The 14,723-nt window shown below is 39.4% G+C and overlaps 1 protein-coding gene across 1 annotated transcript in view; it reads right to left on the bottom strand.

Moving 5' to 3' along the window:
• The window catches only part of tmem8b (transmembrane protein 8B), a gene marked incomplete at both ends in the record, with an annotated part of 43,578 nt that overhangs the window by 11,516 nt on the left and 17,339 nt on the right, over nucleotides 1-14,723 (bottom strand). Inside the window, 4 exons of the mRNA XM_080499962.1 lie at nucleotides 409-587; nucleotides 2,738-2,880; nucleotides 8,106-8,229; nucleotides 8,321-8,417. Coding sequence (XP_080356088.1) covers nucleotides 409-587; nucleotides 2,738-2,880; nucleotides 8,106-8,229; nucleotides 8,321-8,417 — 543 coding nt within the window. The remainder of the gene's footprint in view (nucleotides 1-408; nucleotides 588-2,737; nucleotides 2,881-8,105; nucleotides 8,230-8,320; nucleotides 8,418-14,723) is intronic.

Consider the following 14,723-nt stretch of genomic DNA (forward strand, 5'->3'; position numbering starts at 1 on the left):
GTAAAAAGAGAAGAAGAATATTTGATGTTAAAAACTTTAAAGAGGCTCACTATAGACATTAGTAAGCTTAATCATTTCTGTCACAAATCCAGACTGAACATTCTTAAAGAGGCGTAAATCATCTGCATACAGTGAGATCTTCCATATTTTGTGCCAGCAATTTTAGCCATCTGAGATTATTTTAAACCACTTTTAATCAGCTAGATTCTTATAAAAGTGACAGATATCTGTCTTTCACTTATTGCATACTCAGTCATGCTCATATGTGTTTGTATGCACAATCGAAGGATGTCAGTCAATGAACACAACCTACTTTATATTTCTCACGTTGCATTATGATGAACAGTCACAGATAAAGCCGCTTTGCAAACACTAAATTTGTGCTGGTACAAGATGGGAATGACTCACAGTGGAGAAAAACATGGTGAAGATGTAGACTGAGGCCTCCAGGAGGTAGTGGCTTCGAATGGCGATGGCAACGGGCGGGACAAACATCAGGTTGCTGAGGCAGAGCAGCAGGGTAGAGAGCAGCTGGAAACTGTAGGAGTAGGCCTCTGAGTTGTCTGTGCATCCCCAGCCTTCCCAACCTTACACAAACACACAAAGATGACATACATATGGAGTAAGTCACGCCTCGAGTGAGAAAAAAAGAGATCTAACAGAACCTTTGTGTTGATGGGCTTCATAGATTGTTAAAAAAAGAAAAGAAAAGTGAAAATGACTTCTGTCGTTCTTAAACTCTGAATGAACTTCAGGGAAGACTTTTGAAATATTCCAGTTGATGAGTGAGGAGAAACTCTTTTACAGATGAAACTGTCTTATCCTTTGAATTTACTGTATCTCTCACAATGCATAAAATATTCATCTCCTGACAAGATGAATGCTTCATCAGCCAGCTCTTACCAGCACACATTTCTCTTAAGAAAAAAAAAAAAAAAGGAGTTGGGGGGGAAGAAAAACAATGTGTGAAGTTGTTTATCCTGCACAATGGAGCCTCCTGGTGTGAACTCCTTTCTATTTTAAATCGCCCCCACTTTGCCACACTGGATCCTTATCAAGGGGTGTATTGGATGAGACATTGTGAATTAGATATTCGTGAGCACCGCTGAACAGAGGTTTTGCTGTGTGAGACGGGCCAAGGGCAAGTGCTGAATGCAAAGAGCCTGCCAGGAAGCAGTCACACATGTGAAGTATGACAATGAATTTAGCTGAAGAGAAACCGGCTCCGATAAAAGAAGATCAAAGGCAGGATTTTTTTTAAAAGCCTCAGAGGACAAGCTTTGTTTGGTTTCGTAAGCTCATCTTTTATTGAAAAGCTGCTCATAATTAAGACCCTGTTTTATTGTCTTATCCAAACGGCTTATATTAGAAGATTAATAACAGGCTCACTGGATGGTGGCACATATGATTTCATTGCAGAGCTGGCAGTTCACTCGTGGGATATGATCTGTGCTGTCTCACCTGCCTCTCTCCCATTTTCTTGTCACTTTGAATGATGTATTTTACAGCAAATTAGCAATTCTTTGCAGCAGTGATAGCCTCATTTCCTCACAGAAAGTACATTCTTATCTTTTATGCAAAGAAAAAAATCCTTTTGACTGGCGAACAGCAAGTCCTATCATCATTTCATGGTCACACTTTCCACTGATTACCAAACACAAATTGAGAAATGGGAAAATAATTAATTATATAAAAACAACAGGTTTTTTTTCAGTTCTATAAAGTAGCTTGCAGTTTTTTTGGCCAGTAATATATTGATATTAAACAAGAGCAATCAAAGATTTCTGATATCCGCCAAAGGTTCCATCTATCAGTGGTGAAAATTTGGATAAAATCTGTGATGTAGTTTTGACGTACTGTAATCCTTAAAAGCCTAAAAAAATGTTTTATCTGGATTCAGAATCCGGATCCAGATTATCTCCAAAATTGAATTTTGTGACTTAATATCTTTTATGACTTAATATTTATTTGTGGTGAAAATCTTGATACAATCCATGCATGTTTTTTGGAATATTGGATGAAACTAGAGTGTCCAAAGAAAAGAAAAGAAAAATCCTACATGCACGGGGAGAACATGCAAACTCCCAACAGAAAGTCCTCCAATCCCCACTGGTTGAATTCAGAAGAAACAAGGAAAAACACTTTGCATTGGTGCCTGAAAACTGCAACGACAATGCACATAGGACCTGATTTACTGTGACCCTGCATAAAGCATGCTAACGTGCACCCCCACCTGAATAGATTGCACTTTCAATTTGCATGTGCTTCGTGGGTGATTTACTAAGGGTAACAGTGAGACATTACAGACAGACAGCAGTATTTAAATGAGTGTTTTTATGTGCTTTTGACCCTGTTTACACGAGAATTATCTGCTGGAAGTGCTATAGCTCCTGTGCATATTTGCTTGCAGTCAACATTGAGTGATATGATGGTGCTTTGAGCCTACACAAACACAAACTGTGCAGTTGGGCATGTAGGTGGGGGAAGAATACAAAACGTATTGGAGAGTTACAGCAAAGAAATCTGAATTTTTGCAAAAAAAATAAAAATAAAAAAGTTTAAAAAAGTAAATTGCAGTGCACATTCCATATTAGGCAATTCGAATATACTGGAACGGGAACACCCCCTCATCATTACATAGTCATGGAGGCAAACACACTAAATTTATGATGCAGGTTATTTGGTATGTTTGTCAGACTCCATTCTCAGTCCTTAGGATTGTATTTTTAGCTCTTACCTGCTTTGCATTCACATGCAGCATAAAGGTAGTTGTTGGTGCGGAGAAGTTTGCACTGTCCGTACGTGCCACAGTCATTGATGCATGGAGTCAGGTAGGAGCGCATGTAGACCTCTGCCGTGATATTAGTGCATGCTTCAAACCTGGAAGAGCCACAAACAAGCAGTTAGAGGGTGTTTGATCTCTGTTTGCCTGCAACACCGTACAGCGTGCTAAATAAAAAAGAGGAACATGGTACATTTTATACAACCACATTTCTGGAGAAAAAAAAAAAAAAGGTGATACTACATTTAATCTTTTTAGCCCAGGCGTTTGCGATACATTCTTCCATTTCCAAGATAAATATGTTCAATTTGTGTTTCAAAAAGATTTTTGTTTTAAATATATGTTCTGTGATGCAATGAACTGTACACCATGTCTTGTGTTGGAACTGGAGCAACATGTACTTCTTTGGTCACTATTAGCAGGAATTGATTCCAGTAATGCATACAAACAATGGTTGGATGATTTTTACCTGGACCAATTGCCATTTGATAGGTATTTCTAATATTTTGGCCAAAAAAATGAAATGATTGAATGAATTGAAAATGATTAAATGACTTTTGTAAGGCAGTTTATATAGCTGAAGTCATTTGACTGTGAAATGTACTTAATGAAGTGGCTAGAGTGTGTGTCTCGTCGTCAGGAGTAAACAAACCCCACACATATAGGAAAAACATGCAAGTCCACCGAGAGAGACCCCCAAGCCTGGAACTCAGGGTGGTTTTGCTGTGAGCCTCGACTGCTGCTTAGCACCTCTAATTTCTCTTAAATGCAAAATTTACACATCAATTTTACTCAGTTTTTAGGAACAGCTTCCACGGTGTCCCAGATGTTTTATGAATGGAGTTGTTCTTGTTTAAAACCTGGTGTGTGAGCATTGGCATGCTGGCACACTTCACTCAAAGCCCTTGCAAAACTCTGCTGTTTTGGTGCCTGTAGGCTTTTGCTCTTTTTGTTTTGTATCCTCGGGCGCAGTCATCACCGCAGCACATCACAGATTAAAAGGTTGTTTCAGGTTTGTCAGACGTCAGCAACTTCATCAGGCCTGTGCATTCTCCAACTTCACAAAGCAACTAACAAGGTTTGTTTTTTCTTTCAGTGGCGCCTTCACAGATGCAACTAGAACAATGTGGTGTCATAGTTAAATTTCATTTAGTAATTCAATAAACCCATTGGGGTTTTTCCACTTGCTTAGAGAGAAAATATCTTCCTTACTTTTGATTGCTCAAGCAATTTCTCTCGGAAAGGAAACATGCCGTCTTTGGAATTCACAGACTGATAGCGGCCATGTTTTATGCAGTCTTCAAACTAACAGCGAGAGTGTAGACCGCTACATAATTTGCTTATACTACCTTATACTAGTATCTTTCCTAATTGCTGAGTCCTTCTATCAATTACAGAGAACGAAGCTCCAGGACGTAACAACTGTCTTTCTCATCTTTTCCCACAACACGTTATTTTAATTGACACAGCTGCTTGTTTCTTTATTTCTATGTTGTATCAATCAACTTAATTCTGGCTTTGAGGACCACCTGTCAGTCACAACACACCTTTCACTCTCTAACAAGACCAACGTGTTTTATTATGTGCATATGTGAGGAAATCAGACACACAGCAAGCTCAATGTTGTCCACGTTTTCCTACCTCCACAAAGCTTTTGGTGTGAAGACGGCTCCGCGTCCCAAACCATCTGTTATTGTGTGTTATTCAAATGCAATCGGCGCTCCCGATTGGCCCCAGAAAAATCTGCCTAATTTTATTCTGTCCACATTCTCGTGCCATTAAGCGCTCGGAAAAACAGCTCAATCTGCTGAATGGCTAATACTTATGAACTTGTGAAAATCACTGCTTTGGACAACTTAATGGGAAACTTCTTTAAGTGACATTTCCCACAATGGCTCTAAACAACCTGAGAAGGAAGGTGGTGCATTTATTGAATTGATTTCCGAATAAGAAATACGTCAGGGTGGAGAATGCAAGATATTTGCTCGTCAACAAATAAAAGGGCTCTTTAAAAAAGATGCATTGTGTATAGTGGCTATAACACGTCATGGTCTACTGCATGTGTTGTAGCTACAAACTCAGCATAATGAATATTAATAAAAACAAAACAATATGTAAGTATCTCTTTTCATACTTCAAAGGAGGGGTATGGGAGGAAGAGCCACCCCATGCAGAGACCCCCACCTCACATCGCATACGCATTGCCTAAGAAGTCCTGGCTGGTTTTATGCCAGATTTATGTTTTTCACATTAAAAAATAACATTATTATTATTGTCTGTTGTGATTCATAAGCAATAATAAGCAAATACTCTTCTGGTGCCTCTTGGATGCTTTAGATTAGAAATATCTCGTGAGTGTACTGCAATCTGCAACCACAATTATAGTTATTTTGAAAAAAAGAAGAAATCTAAAACAATGTATTATATCAAAAACATCCCATGGTTTCAACTTATTTCTCGCCATGATTTCTTATTAAAAAAGATTGAAAATAATGCTGTTTAAGTCATCCTTTAGGCAGTATTTCTGCACTAAACATTTCACAAACCGCTGCTTTGAAGATATGTTCCCAAGTCCATGCTTAATTAAGATCAATTCCTTCGATTAAAAAAAACGTTTTTAAATGAAAAATCTGACCTTTAAAACATCATAATCCGGCATTCCTCCATGTCATATGCTAGCTTGCCCTGTAAGACCATGTATGAAGCCAGAGCCAAACCAGTCAGTGAGTGACAGATGGGAGAGGAAGTGGCAGCGCGGGGGTGTGAGCACCATCCAAACAGTGGCCTTCATTTGGCCACTGAATTATTGATTCTGGTGAACAAACTAGTGACTGTTTTGTAAAGATGAGTTTATAGGAAATATTGAGTATCCTGTTTTGCATTTGTCTTGCTGTAATTGGCAGCAAATGTTGTCTCACGGAGGTTTCCGTGGTGGGCTGTGAACAAGCCTAAAAAAAAAAAAAAATGATGAGACTTTCAAAAATTTATGAGAAACAGCTACTCAAGTGTTCTCTGCAAAAATTCTTCTTGTAAACAATGTTTCCCAGCCTTTCTGGGTAGAGCGCTCCAGAGAATACAGTTTACACAAATCGTTTCCTGTTGAAAGATACGGCGACACGTTTGATGAAAAGGGCTTATTTGGTTTGTTGTAAAAGGTGGGTTGAAATGACAGATAACTCTGCTGAGTAGAGATTCTCTAAACTGAGAAATAAATGAATACAAGTATGGTCTTGATAATAAAAAGGCTCCTTCTTCATTTATTCATTTTGTTTTGTTTGTTAGTCACATTCTTAACAATATACCTGATATGACTATTACGCAGTAATAATATTACTGATATTAATGATGAGGCTATTCATTGCATCTGTACATGGCAGTTTAGAGTGACTGTGGAGTGTGTCAAAACACCAAGATGGAAACCTTTCTTTTTTTTTTAATACCATAAACAAAGATCAAGTATATATTACAATTTACCTTTCTCACCATCTTCAGTTTTTACATGTTCAGAATCAGTGATCTAGATTACTTGAATATTGATTCGTGAATCGCAGATCATTTGCATACTATATTTATTAATATTCATTTAACTTGGTTATGATTTGGTTATAATTTTTGTTTTCTGAATCAGAAAAATATCTGGTCTTTCAACTTGCAGGGTAAAATATTCAAGTTTTTCTTACATGCTACTGCTCTTCTGTCAGGATATTCTGTCAACAACTTACTAAAGAGCTTCACCTGATGATGAATGATGCTGCTGGCACACTTTCTGTGTCTCATATATTCAGAGGAAATCTGAATATATATCCCAACTGTACTTGGCTGTCTGTGCTGGCTGCTTGTCAAAAATGGAGTTCATTTCAAAGTACTTTTAACATTCAAAACACTAAACAGCCTTCTTCTAATTACCACAAGAAATGAATTGTTGCCTATACCCACCAAGAACCCATTGAACGCGGAGTGCAGGTCTTTCTTTGATACCAAGGGCATCAAAGAGCACGAGAGGAGGGAGATGTTTTTACTATCAAAGCCCCTTCTGTGGAATAATCTCCCTCTCCACCCTCAATTAGCAGATCCCCCCACCCCCCCTTTTTTTCTATAGGATTCCGTCATTGTGCATACCATGGTTGGAAATAATGCATGAAGATCTGGCACCCATCAACCTCACCCTCTGTTTAATGAGCTCGACAGCATACCACTGTGATGTGCATGTGAAATCCTTTGTGTACGACGAATATTTTGTCCATATTTTCTTCTTATATTGTAGGGCACATGTCTGTTAATACCAATGGTTGTGGTATGTGAGTTGTATTTTTGGCTGAGACACTCTCTGAGAAGGCTAATGCTGTGTAGGGTTTGAGAGTGTGTGTGAAGCCTCAATGGTGCTGCCATGGAGAATCTGGTCTCCACATTTCTTAAATAAAATGAAGCCTCTCTTCTTCAGGAGAGTCAAAACTAAAGGTGTCTGGAGATGCAAGTAAAAGTGTCCTAGGTTTTATTTTTGGGGGGTTGAATAAAGAATAAAAGCTGAGCTATTTGCATAGCTGCAGTCTTTTCAATCTACTTGTTGAAACTCTGGGCTTATCGTTTTTGGAAGTTCTACCAACCTGCTTTAAAATGATTTGCCTGTATATTGAACAAAAAAATAAATAAACAGTACACTTTACCACAGCACCAGTGAAATTGGCCATACTCACACATTCACACGCACAATAACTCACACACCAATGATGTCAGACAGTTTCACTGCAAGGTGGGAGCAACGTGAACACAGATGGGAAGTTCAGTGTCTTGGGGCAAGAAAAGGGTTATCACGAAACTCTGTCATAGTCACACGGTGATGTAACAGGAGAAGTCCTAAACATGCACTGCTTTGGTCCTCAAGAACCAAGATTCAGCTTCTCGTGTATACCTACCAAGAAATTCACTTGCTGCATGTTTATCTGCAATAACTCTGTTCTTGTACACCTTTGTCTTACTTTGCTTCTGATTCTCTCTATGACATTCCCAACACTTTTCTTTGTCTCTATTTACTTTGATCCAAGCAGATCTGACGTAGCTGACGTAGATCCCTCACAAGCTTCGTCCTGCTCAAGCTTTCTTCCTCTTGAAGAAAATGATTTCCTTTTGTCTCCCGCCTTTGCTTTAATATGTATCTTTGAGGTATCTTGAGATAATGCCTGTTGCAATTGGCACTGCATGAATAAAACTGAATTCAACCGAAGATTCACCATATTGTAGAATGTCTGTATTAAATGAATTAAAGGAAGAGAGAAAACTCTCCTTTTTGTCAGCAGTTAAAGTGAAGCGGGACTGTGGTTCTCACCCGTGTTCTGTGGCGCACAGAGAACGCAGACTGAGGTACCAGGTGCCTGTTTGTGGGTAGGGAATCCTCAGCTTGGTGATGTTAGCAGAAGCATTCACAGAAAGGAGAAACCCGGCCACAGATTCTGCCGAAGAACAAAGAGGAGGAATATAAAGCAGCAGGACAAAACGGTTCACTCTTAAATTGACATGAACTGAAAGGTAAGTCTGACATACCTGATTCGCATTTCAGCGATGCGTTTTCACGTAAGAAAAGAGGCATCCCGTGGTTCAGGCAGCCGAACACCGTGACATTCGCTCCTTTCAGCGTCGACTGCAGGATGAGACACAAGCCGGCGTCATTCATCTGTCCAGCCATCAACCATCTGCTGCTCCCCCACCCGTGAGCTCACACAGTTCATGATTACCTCAGGTCTCTTTCTCCCCTCAGCCATAAGATAGTAAACTTTAAAAACTAACAAATCAAGTGAAACTGCTCTCTCTCTCTGCCTGCCTCAGGCAAGCAAATGAAGATGTTGGCAGTTTATCTCCTTAAAGCATCAATTATACATTAACATGCTCATGTATTAAAAAAAAAATCCATGAGAATTATTCAAGCATTGGGAGCTGCATATGCTTATCTAAATTGCCTCATTCTGCAGGGGTGAACAGAGGCCACTGACGTCCAATTCAGTATATCGGTAACACAACAGCAGGAGGACAAATAGCAGATAAACATTAGGTGAGTCAGGATTCAATGACCCTCCTAAGTATCTAAATTCCTCCTGACTTAATCCATCAGGAGCACTCCGTCGTTTTGAATGAAGTATAGTTGCAGGAGGACGTGCAAGGGTTTCGTAGAAATGGTCCGACCACATTATGAACTAGAAAGTGCACTGTGGAGGCAGAACAAGATTCAGTCCATTACCAGCCTTTACTTTGTCTCCAAAGGGAGATCCACGTGGTGGTGAGGGTAACGTGAGGCAATTATTTCTGGAATAAATAAGATTTCTATCACCCCCTTAGCACGAAATGAACATAATGTATACGCAGGGAGTTGGCAAAGTTGTTGATTAATGCAGTGACTAACAAACACTTTGCCAGGTGCTGAGATTTCAAGCTTCCTAAACTCACCATCTGGCATGGGCTCTCTTGATAGTAAGACTAAATCACGCCCACTGGCATTTCCAGATCGTCAACCCTCCCTTCTTCCCCCCGTTCGTCCCAAATCTCCCCTACATGTCTGAAGTTGAAGGATTAGAGGAGAAACACCAGTTTGAAAAACTGAAATGCTGGGCTATGAGAGAAAGGACGAAAGATAGAAAGCAAACTCTCATAACAGACCTGTTCGATTTATCTCCATGAAAGTAAACATGTTTTTCTATAAGAACATGGGAATGTAATAGAAGTTGTACAGTGAATAATGTCCACCCCATCCTGAAGAGTCTTGAGCAAAGAGGCAGTATAGACATTGTTTAAAAGTCTTTCTCACACACTCAAAGTTACAACTTAACTCCACAAAACCTATATTCAAACACTGAGAGAACATGCAAACTCAATACACAAAGCTCTCAACACCAGAACTGAATCAGGTTATTTTCACTGTGAGGGTGGAGTGCTAACCACTAAACATCAACGTGGCCTCACAGACCATCTTTTCTAATGCTTTATCCAAGTCAAAGTCACAGGATTGCAGCTGATCATAGCTGTCAATCTGCAGAGGAAGAGCTCCTCTGGGACAGGTCGCCAATTCATCAACAGTTCAATATGAAATCATTAAGTACTTGAAATGCTTTTTTTGACTGTAAAAGGAAACTGACAGTCCACTGCAGCTTGAGGACAGTTACTGATGAAAATCGCCTCACACACATACATCCTTTCAGATTTGACATTGATATCTTGATCTTTTAACAACAGGTCAAAAAGGCAAAATGACATAAATTGAAATTAATGCCAGCGCGGGCTCAGATAAACCCACACAGAGGCTTTATACTCGAGACATCCATTAAATATCTGATTGTGTTTTTACTTCTACAATGTAATGTACGTGTTCCATTTTTGAAATGGGAATATTTTATGCTTAAAATTGACAAAAGTTCTTCTTAAAGGATGACTTCAAAATGCACTGTACCAATATGGGACATTTAGGGTTCCTAATCCATCATTGAAATGAAGGAAAGCACGATGGATATTTATTAGCAATACACATTTCATCAGTCAAAAATATAGAATATGAATTAAATCGAATTAAAATATCAGCATAATAGCCACATTTCTTCTGAGTCTACTATTAATAAGCTTTGTGTTATTGTGTATTGTGATATTGTATACTGGATATAGTAAGTATTGCCACTCACAGAGTCACAAAGGGTTCTGCTGGCAGCTAAAATGTAGTTTTAGGTTCAAGGTTTAGTGAGGATTCAGTTGAATACCATCCCATATAAACGTATAAATCCCAATCTGGTGTCCCTGCCCCACCTCAGCCCGGAATATGTGCTGCTACTGGGCTTGTTAGGTTGGTTAAAGTGTGTTATTTGGCTTGAATCCACATGAGTCTCACATCATTACACCCGACTAAGCAAGTGAGGAAAAGGAAAACTATGTCACCAATAAAATGTAAGAGTCTACATTAAGACAGTATTTAATTATATGGCCCAGGTGATTGGCTGCCCATCACAATTAAACTTTGGTTTGCAGTGTTTTAATTCTTTAAAGTAGAGAAAAAAGGTTGAAGCATTCTTCGGAATCAGAGTTTGTTTTTTTCTTTCTTTCAGGGCTGATGTTCCTTCCCACCTGTAAATTTATAATGAAGGATCATTGCTCCTTGTTACCACGTTGACAAATGCTCCCTTTCGTTATTTGCCCGTAAACATCCTGATTCCCCAGGAAACCACGATGGATGGAGGAAAGATTATCTTGTGATAGAGATGATTATTTTGTGATGGGTCACGATCCCTTTTCACATCTATCATCTGAGACATTTGTGTACCGGTGAAACCAGGAAATTCCTTTGTTTCCTCAGTCGCCTGTGCCTCTGATATATCAGCGCACGGCTGAAATTAAGATTTTGCCGATAACTTTTGAGGCTCAATCTGTTTTCCACGTCAAGCTCATGTAATTTCCCCACAAACTGGATGCCAGCTGCTTCTCAGCCTCTCTGCTGTCCAAAGCCGAGCATTTTAAAGGAGATTTCAATCACTTTCAGTTGCATAATGGGAGCTGTTGATAATTAATGTTTACTTCTTGTTCTGCGTTAAGCCTTCATTTAAATTCATGTCTGGAATTTTAATGTTAATTTTCCATGAGTTTTTATTTACTGCCTTCAGGTGTAAAGCACTCAGTAACATAGCTGTGAACACTGCAATATTAATCATGTTTAATGTCATGATTTATATGCCTGATCCATTATGCAGCTGTTAGTTGAGGCTTGTGAATGTGAGTGGCAGAGGTGTAATTCAATCAGGAGTGCTATCTACCAACAAAGTAACACTCAAGGTTATACAGACTGAAAAAACCTACAGTTTAGAATACGGCAATTGCAAAGCATCGCCACACCAGCACAGGTGCATCAACTCTGCATTTAAGAAGAAGAAGAAAAAAAAAGATAGATGTTTTGTACTGATGTGCCTTTTTGCTTTGATACGTTTTCCAGGAGTCACACTCAAGCTGTATGCCAAAGAGGACTGAATGCCAACTGATGAGAGCCTTGATGAAGCGAGCATATGGGCCGCACATCCCTCCACCGTAACTCATGTCATAACAAGATTCAACCCTATGAGGGCTTTTATTTTGACCTGTAAACCGTTTTGCTTTAGGTGCACAGCTCACCAACTGAGCATTATGATGTGCGGACCGACACCACAGGCATCTGTTTTCAGATCAATTCTATTGCTAAAATATGGGTACTTTCATTGTAGTTTGTATTTTAAAGTGAAAGACTGTATTTTGCATGACCTTAATTGTTGCTGGTTGGTATAACTACTTCCACGGGAGATTGATGATGCTGATTTGGGTGTATGAATGCTCCTGACATGCTGTCACTCAAGATGAACAACACACCTGGTGTGTTGTAAACACACCAGATGTAAACTCACAAATCCCAATCTGGTGTCCGCCAGCTCAGCCTCGACTGTTATGATGTTAAAAATTATTTGGCTTCAATCCACATAAATCTCACATTGCTAAAGATAAACACTAAGAAAGAATAGTGCTTGTTTTGGTGTCTGACAATAGGTCATAGTTAATAGATATATTAAAATGTTAGCTAATATTGTAATCTTTAATATGTCATTTCACTTTTTGTTTTTACATTTATATGCATTAGTGATTTATGTTAGTTTATTGATGTTTATGTTTAAATGTCCTGCAGTAATAAAGTATGCAATCTACACATGAAACTACTGAAAATATAATATGGAATATATATTACACAGTCTATTCATCATACTGAGTAATCTAAAAACATATTTCACTATTCACTTCTGAACTTGTACTTTGAGGAAGGCTGCATAGTGTTAAAAAAAAAGATAGAAAGGAGGACTAACACATAAAGGCTAAACATCAAACACTGATATGGTCTCAAGGACTAACTCCCATTGCAGTGCTTACAATATCTCTTTCTGCATAAGCCCTACCAAAAGGAAACTTTGAGAGATGGCTCTGAAGCGATTAAATCGATATGCTGCCAGCCGAGGTATCAGTGGAAATAAAAAGGCGTATGCATTCCTTTCACACTCTTGCACAGAGAAGTGATGCAAGGCAGACAAACAGCTGCAGCCGTTGTCTTCTATAAAACCTTGCTCCAGTCCCGCACCGGCTGACTGGCCGGATCCTGCATTTGTGACAACAAGTGACAGATCATTCCTGAGGGGCAGGGATTCATCTATAGAATAATACACCGTGACGGTACATGTTGCAGGTCCTGCAATGATCACACCGACGAGGGGTCATCAAGACACGGTCGTTTCTGTTCTGCAGAATGCCACACCTCAAAACTATGTATTAATAACCACACTGGCCTGAATACTGAAAGGGCAACGAATCAGTCTTCATCCATGCACGCTGAGGCCCGTGTTTTCTTATTGCAAAGCTCACACAAGTGAGTGGGTTCTCTCACAGAACTGTTGGGCAATGCTCACATGCATAAACATGAAGACACAACAGTAAAAGCACCACGGCTGCCTTCCAGTAAAGAAACAAAGGTGACCACATCAAGCAAAAAGTCAATCAATACCCTGTTCAATAAATTACAATCAGTTATTTTCATTTCCTTAAGTCTTGTATGTGTTATTCTGTGACATTTGGGAAATAACACTGTTTGTTTGTGCACTGGGGCTTTGATGAGAGGACTGATCATCAATTTCGTCTCTGTGAGTTGAATCGTGATGAAGGATGTGTTTAGCTCAGCTCACCATAGAGTCTAAAAAGTCAGGGAGAAACAGCATGGGGGCCGCATTTCAACAAATATTTCAAAAGTGAGGCTGTAACTCACTGGTTTCATTAACAATTGATGTGAATGATTAACCCACTGATCATTGTGTCCATAATAGCTTGAGCCAGGACATTTATGGTGAATTGACTTGCTCAAGGGCACATGTTTCTCTCCAATTTTGGAAAGTCTACGTTTCTCCCTCTGTCAGCACTGGAGGCTAATAATGTCCTTGACCAAAATCTTTCTGAATGCAGAGAGAGGAAACTGATATCAATCTATCTCGGGGAGGCAGCAAAAAAAAAAAAAAAAAGTTTCCCAAAATGTCAGGAGATTTCTTTGAAGTAAACAATCAAAGATATCTATTTGGATATTATCGCGTCATCATCTAGTATTTCCAACACTGTCTGGCTTGGTTTCTATGAGGACTGAAATGTTTAACAGTCCATCTGCCAGCCTGCATATCTCCAGCTTCTGCCTCCCTGCAGACCTTCCACAGCCACTGCAGGTGCAATACTAATGTCACCACTGTCCAAAGGACAGATCAACAAAGACATATCAAATCCTGCTTTTGCATTTTGCTCACTCTCAATTAGAGACATATGCCACAAGCCCAAGCACTGGCACATGTTTTGCTGTGAACTTTTTCAACTCCCACAACAAAGTCCATGACCATACGTGCATCCATATTTAGCAGGAGAGCTCAGCCAGAAAGTTTGTGGGCCCAATTATGCGCTGGTGCTAGGTGGGGGATTTCCTCCTCACTCACTGTTGCATATTTACTTTTCTGATTGCAGTCTGAGCCCTCATGCGGGAGAGGCATACTGGATGTGGAGGATCTGGGTGGGAATGGAATCTGACCAGCATCTTGGACCAAGGACCTCCATCAGCAAGCAGCGCAGAATTACAATCGTAAAATAGTTAAAAAAAAAAAAAAAAAAAAGGAAAACTGTGGGAATTTGTGTCTGGTAGATTAATAAATTGCATACTGTTAGGAAGAGTGTTTACCTCCCTCCTGAATGATGTCACATCTTTGAGGGATTAAGATTTGTGGGATGAGCAGCGGAGCTGAGTGTGTCGGTTGCGCTCATAAAGAAAAATATCAAATATTTTCTGACAATGCCAAACAGCTTATTCTGTTATCTGCTACTATTTGCAAGACATATTGGCCATTTAACAATACATTTATTTCACAGACAGACGCCTCAGCGG

Source organism: Blennius ocellaris, assembly GCF_963422515.1.
Source record: "Blennius ocellaris genome assembly, chromosome: 7".
In the NCBI taxonomy this organism is placed as follows: Eukaryota; Metazoa; Chordata; class Actinopteri; order Blenniiformes; family Blenniidae; genus Blennius; species Blennius ocellaris.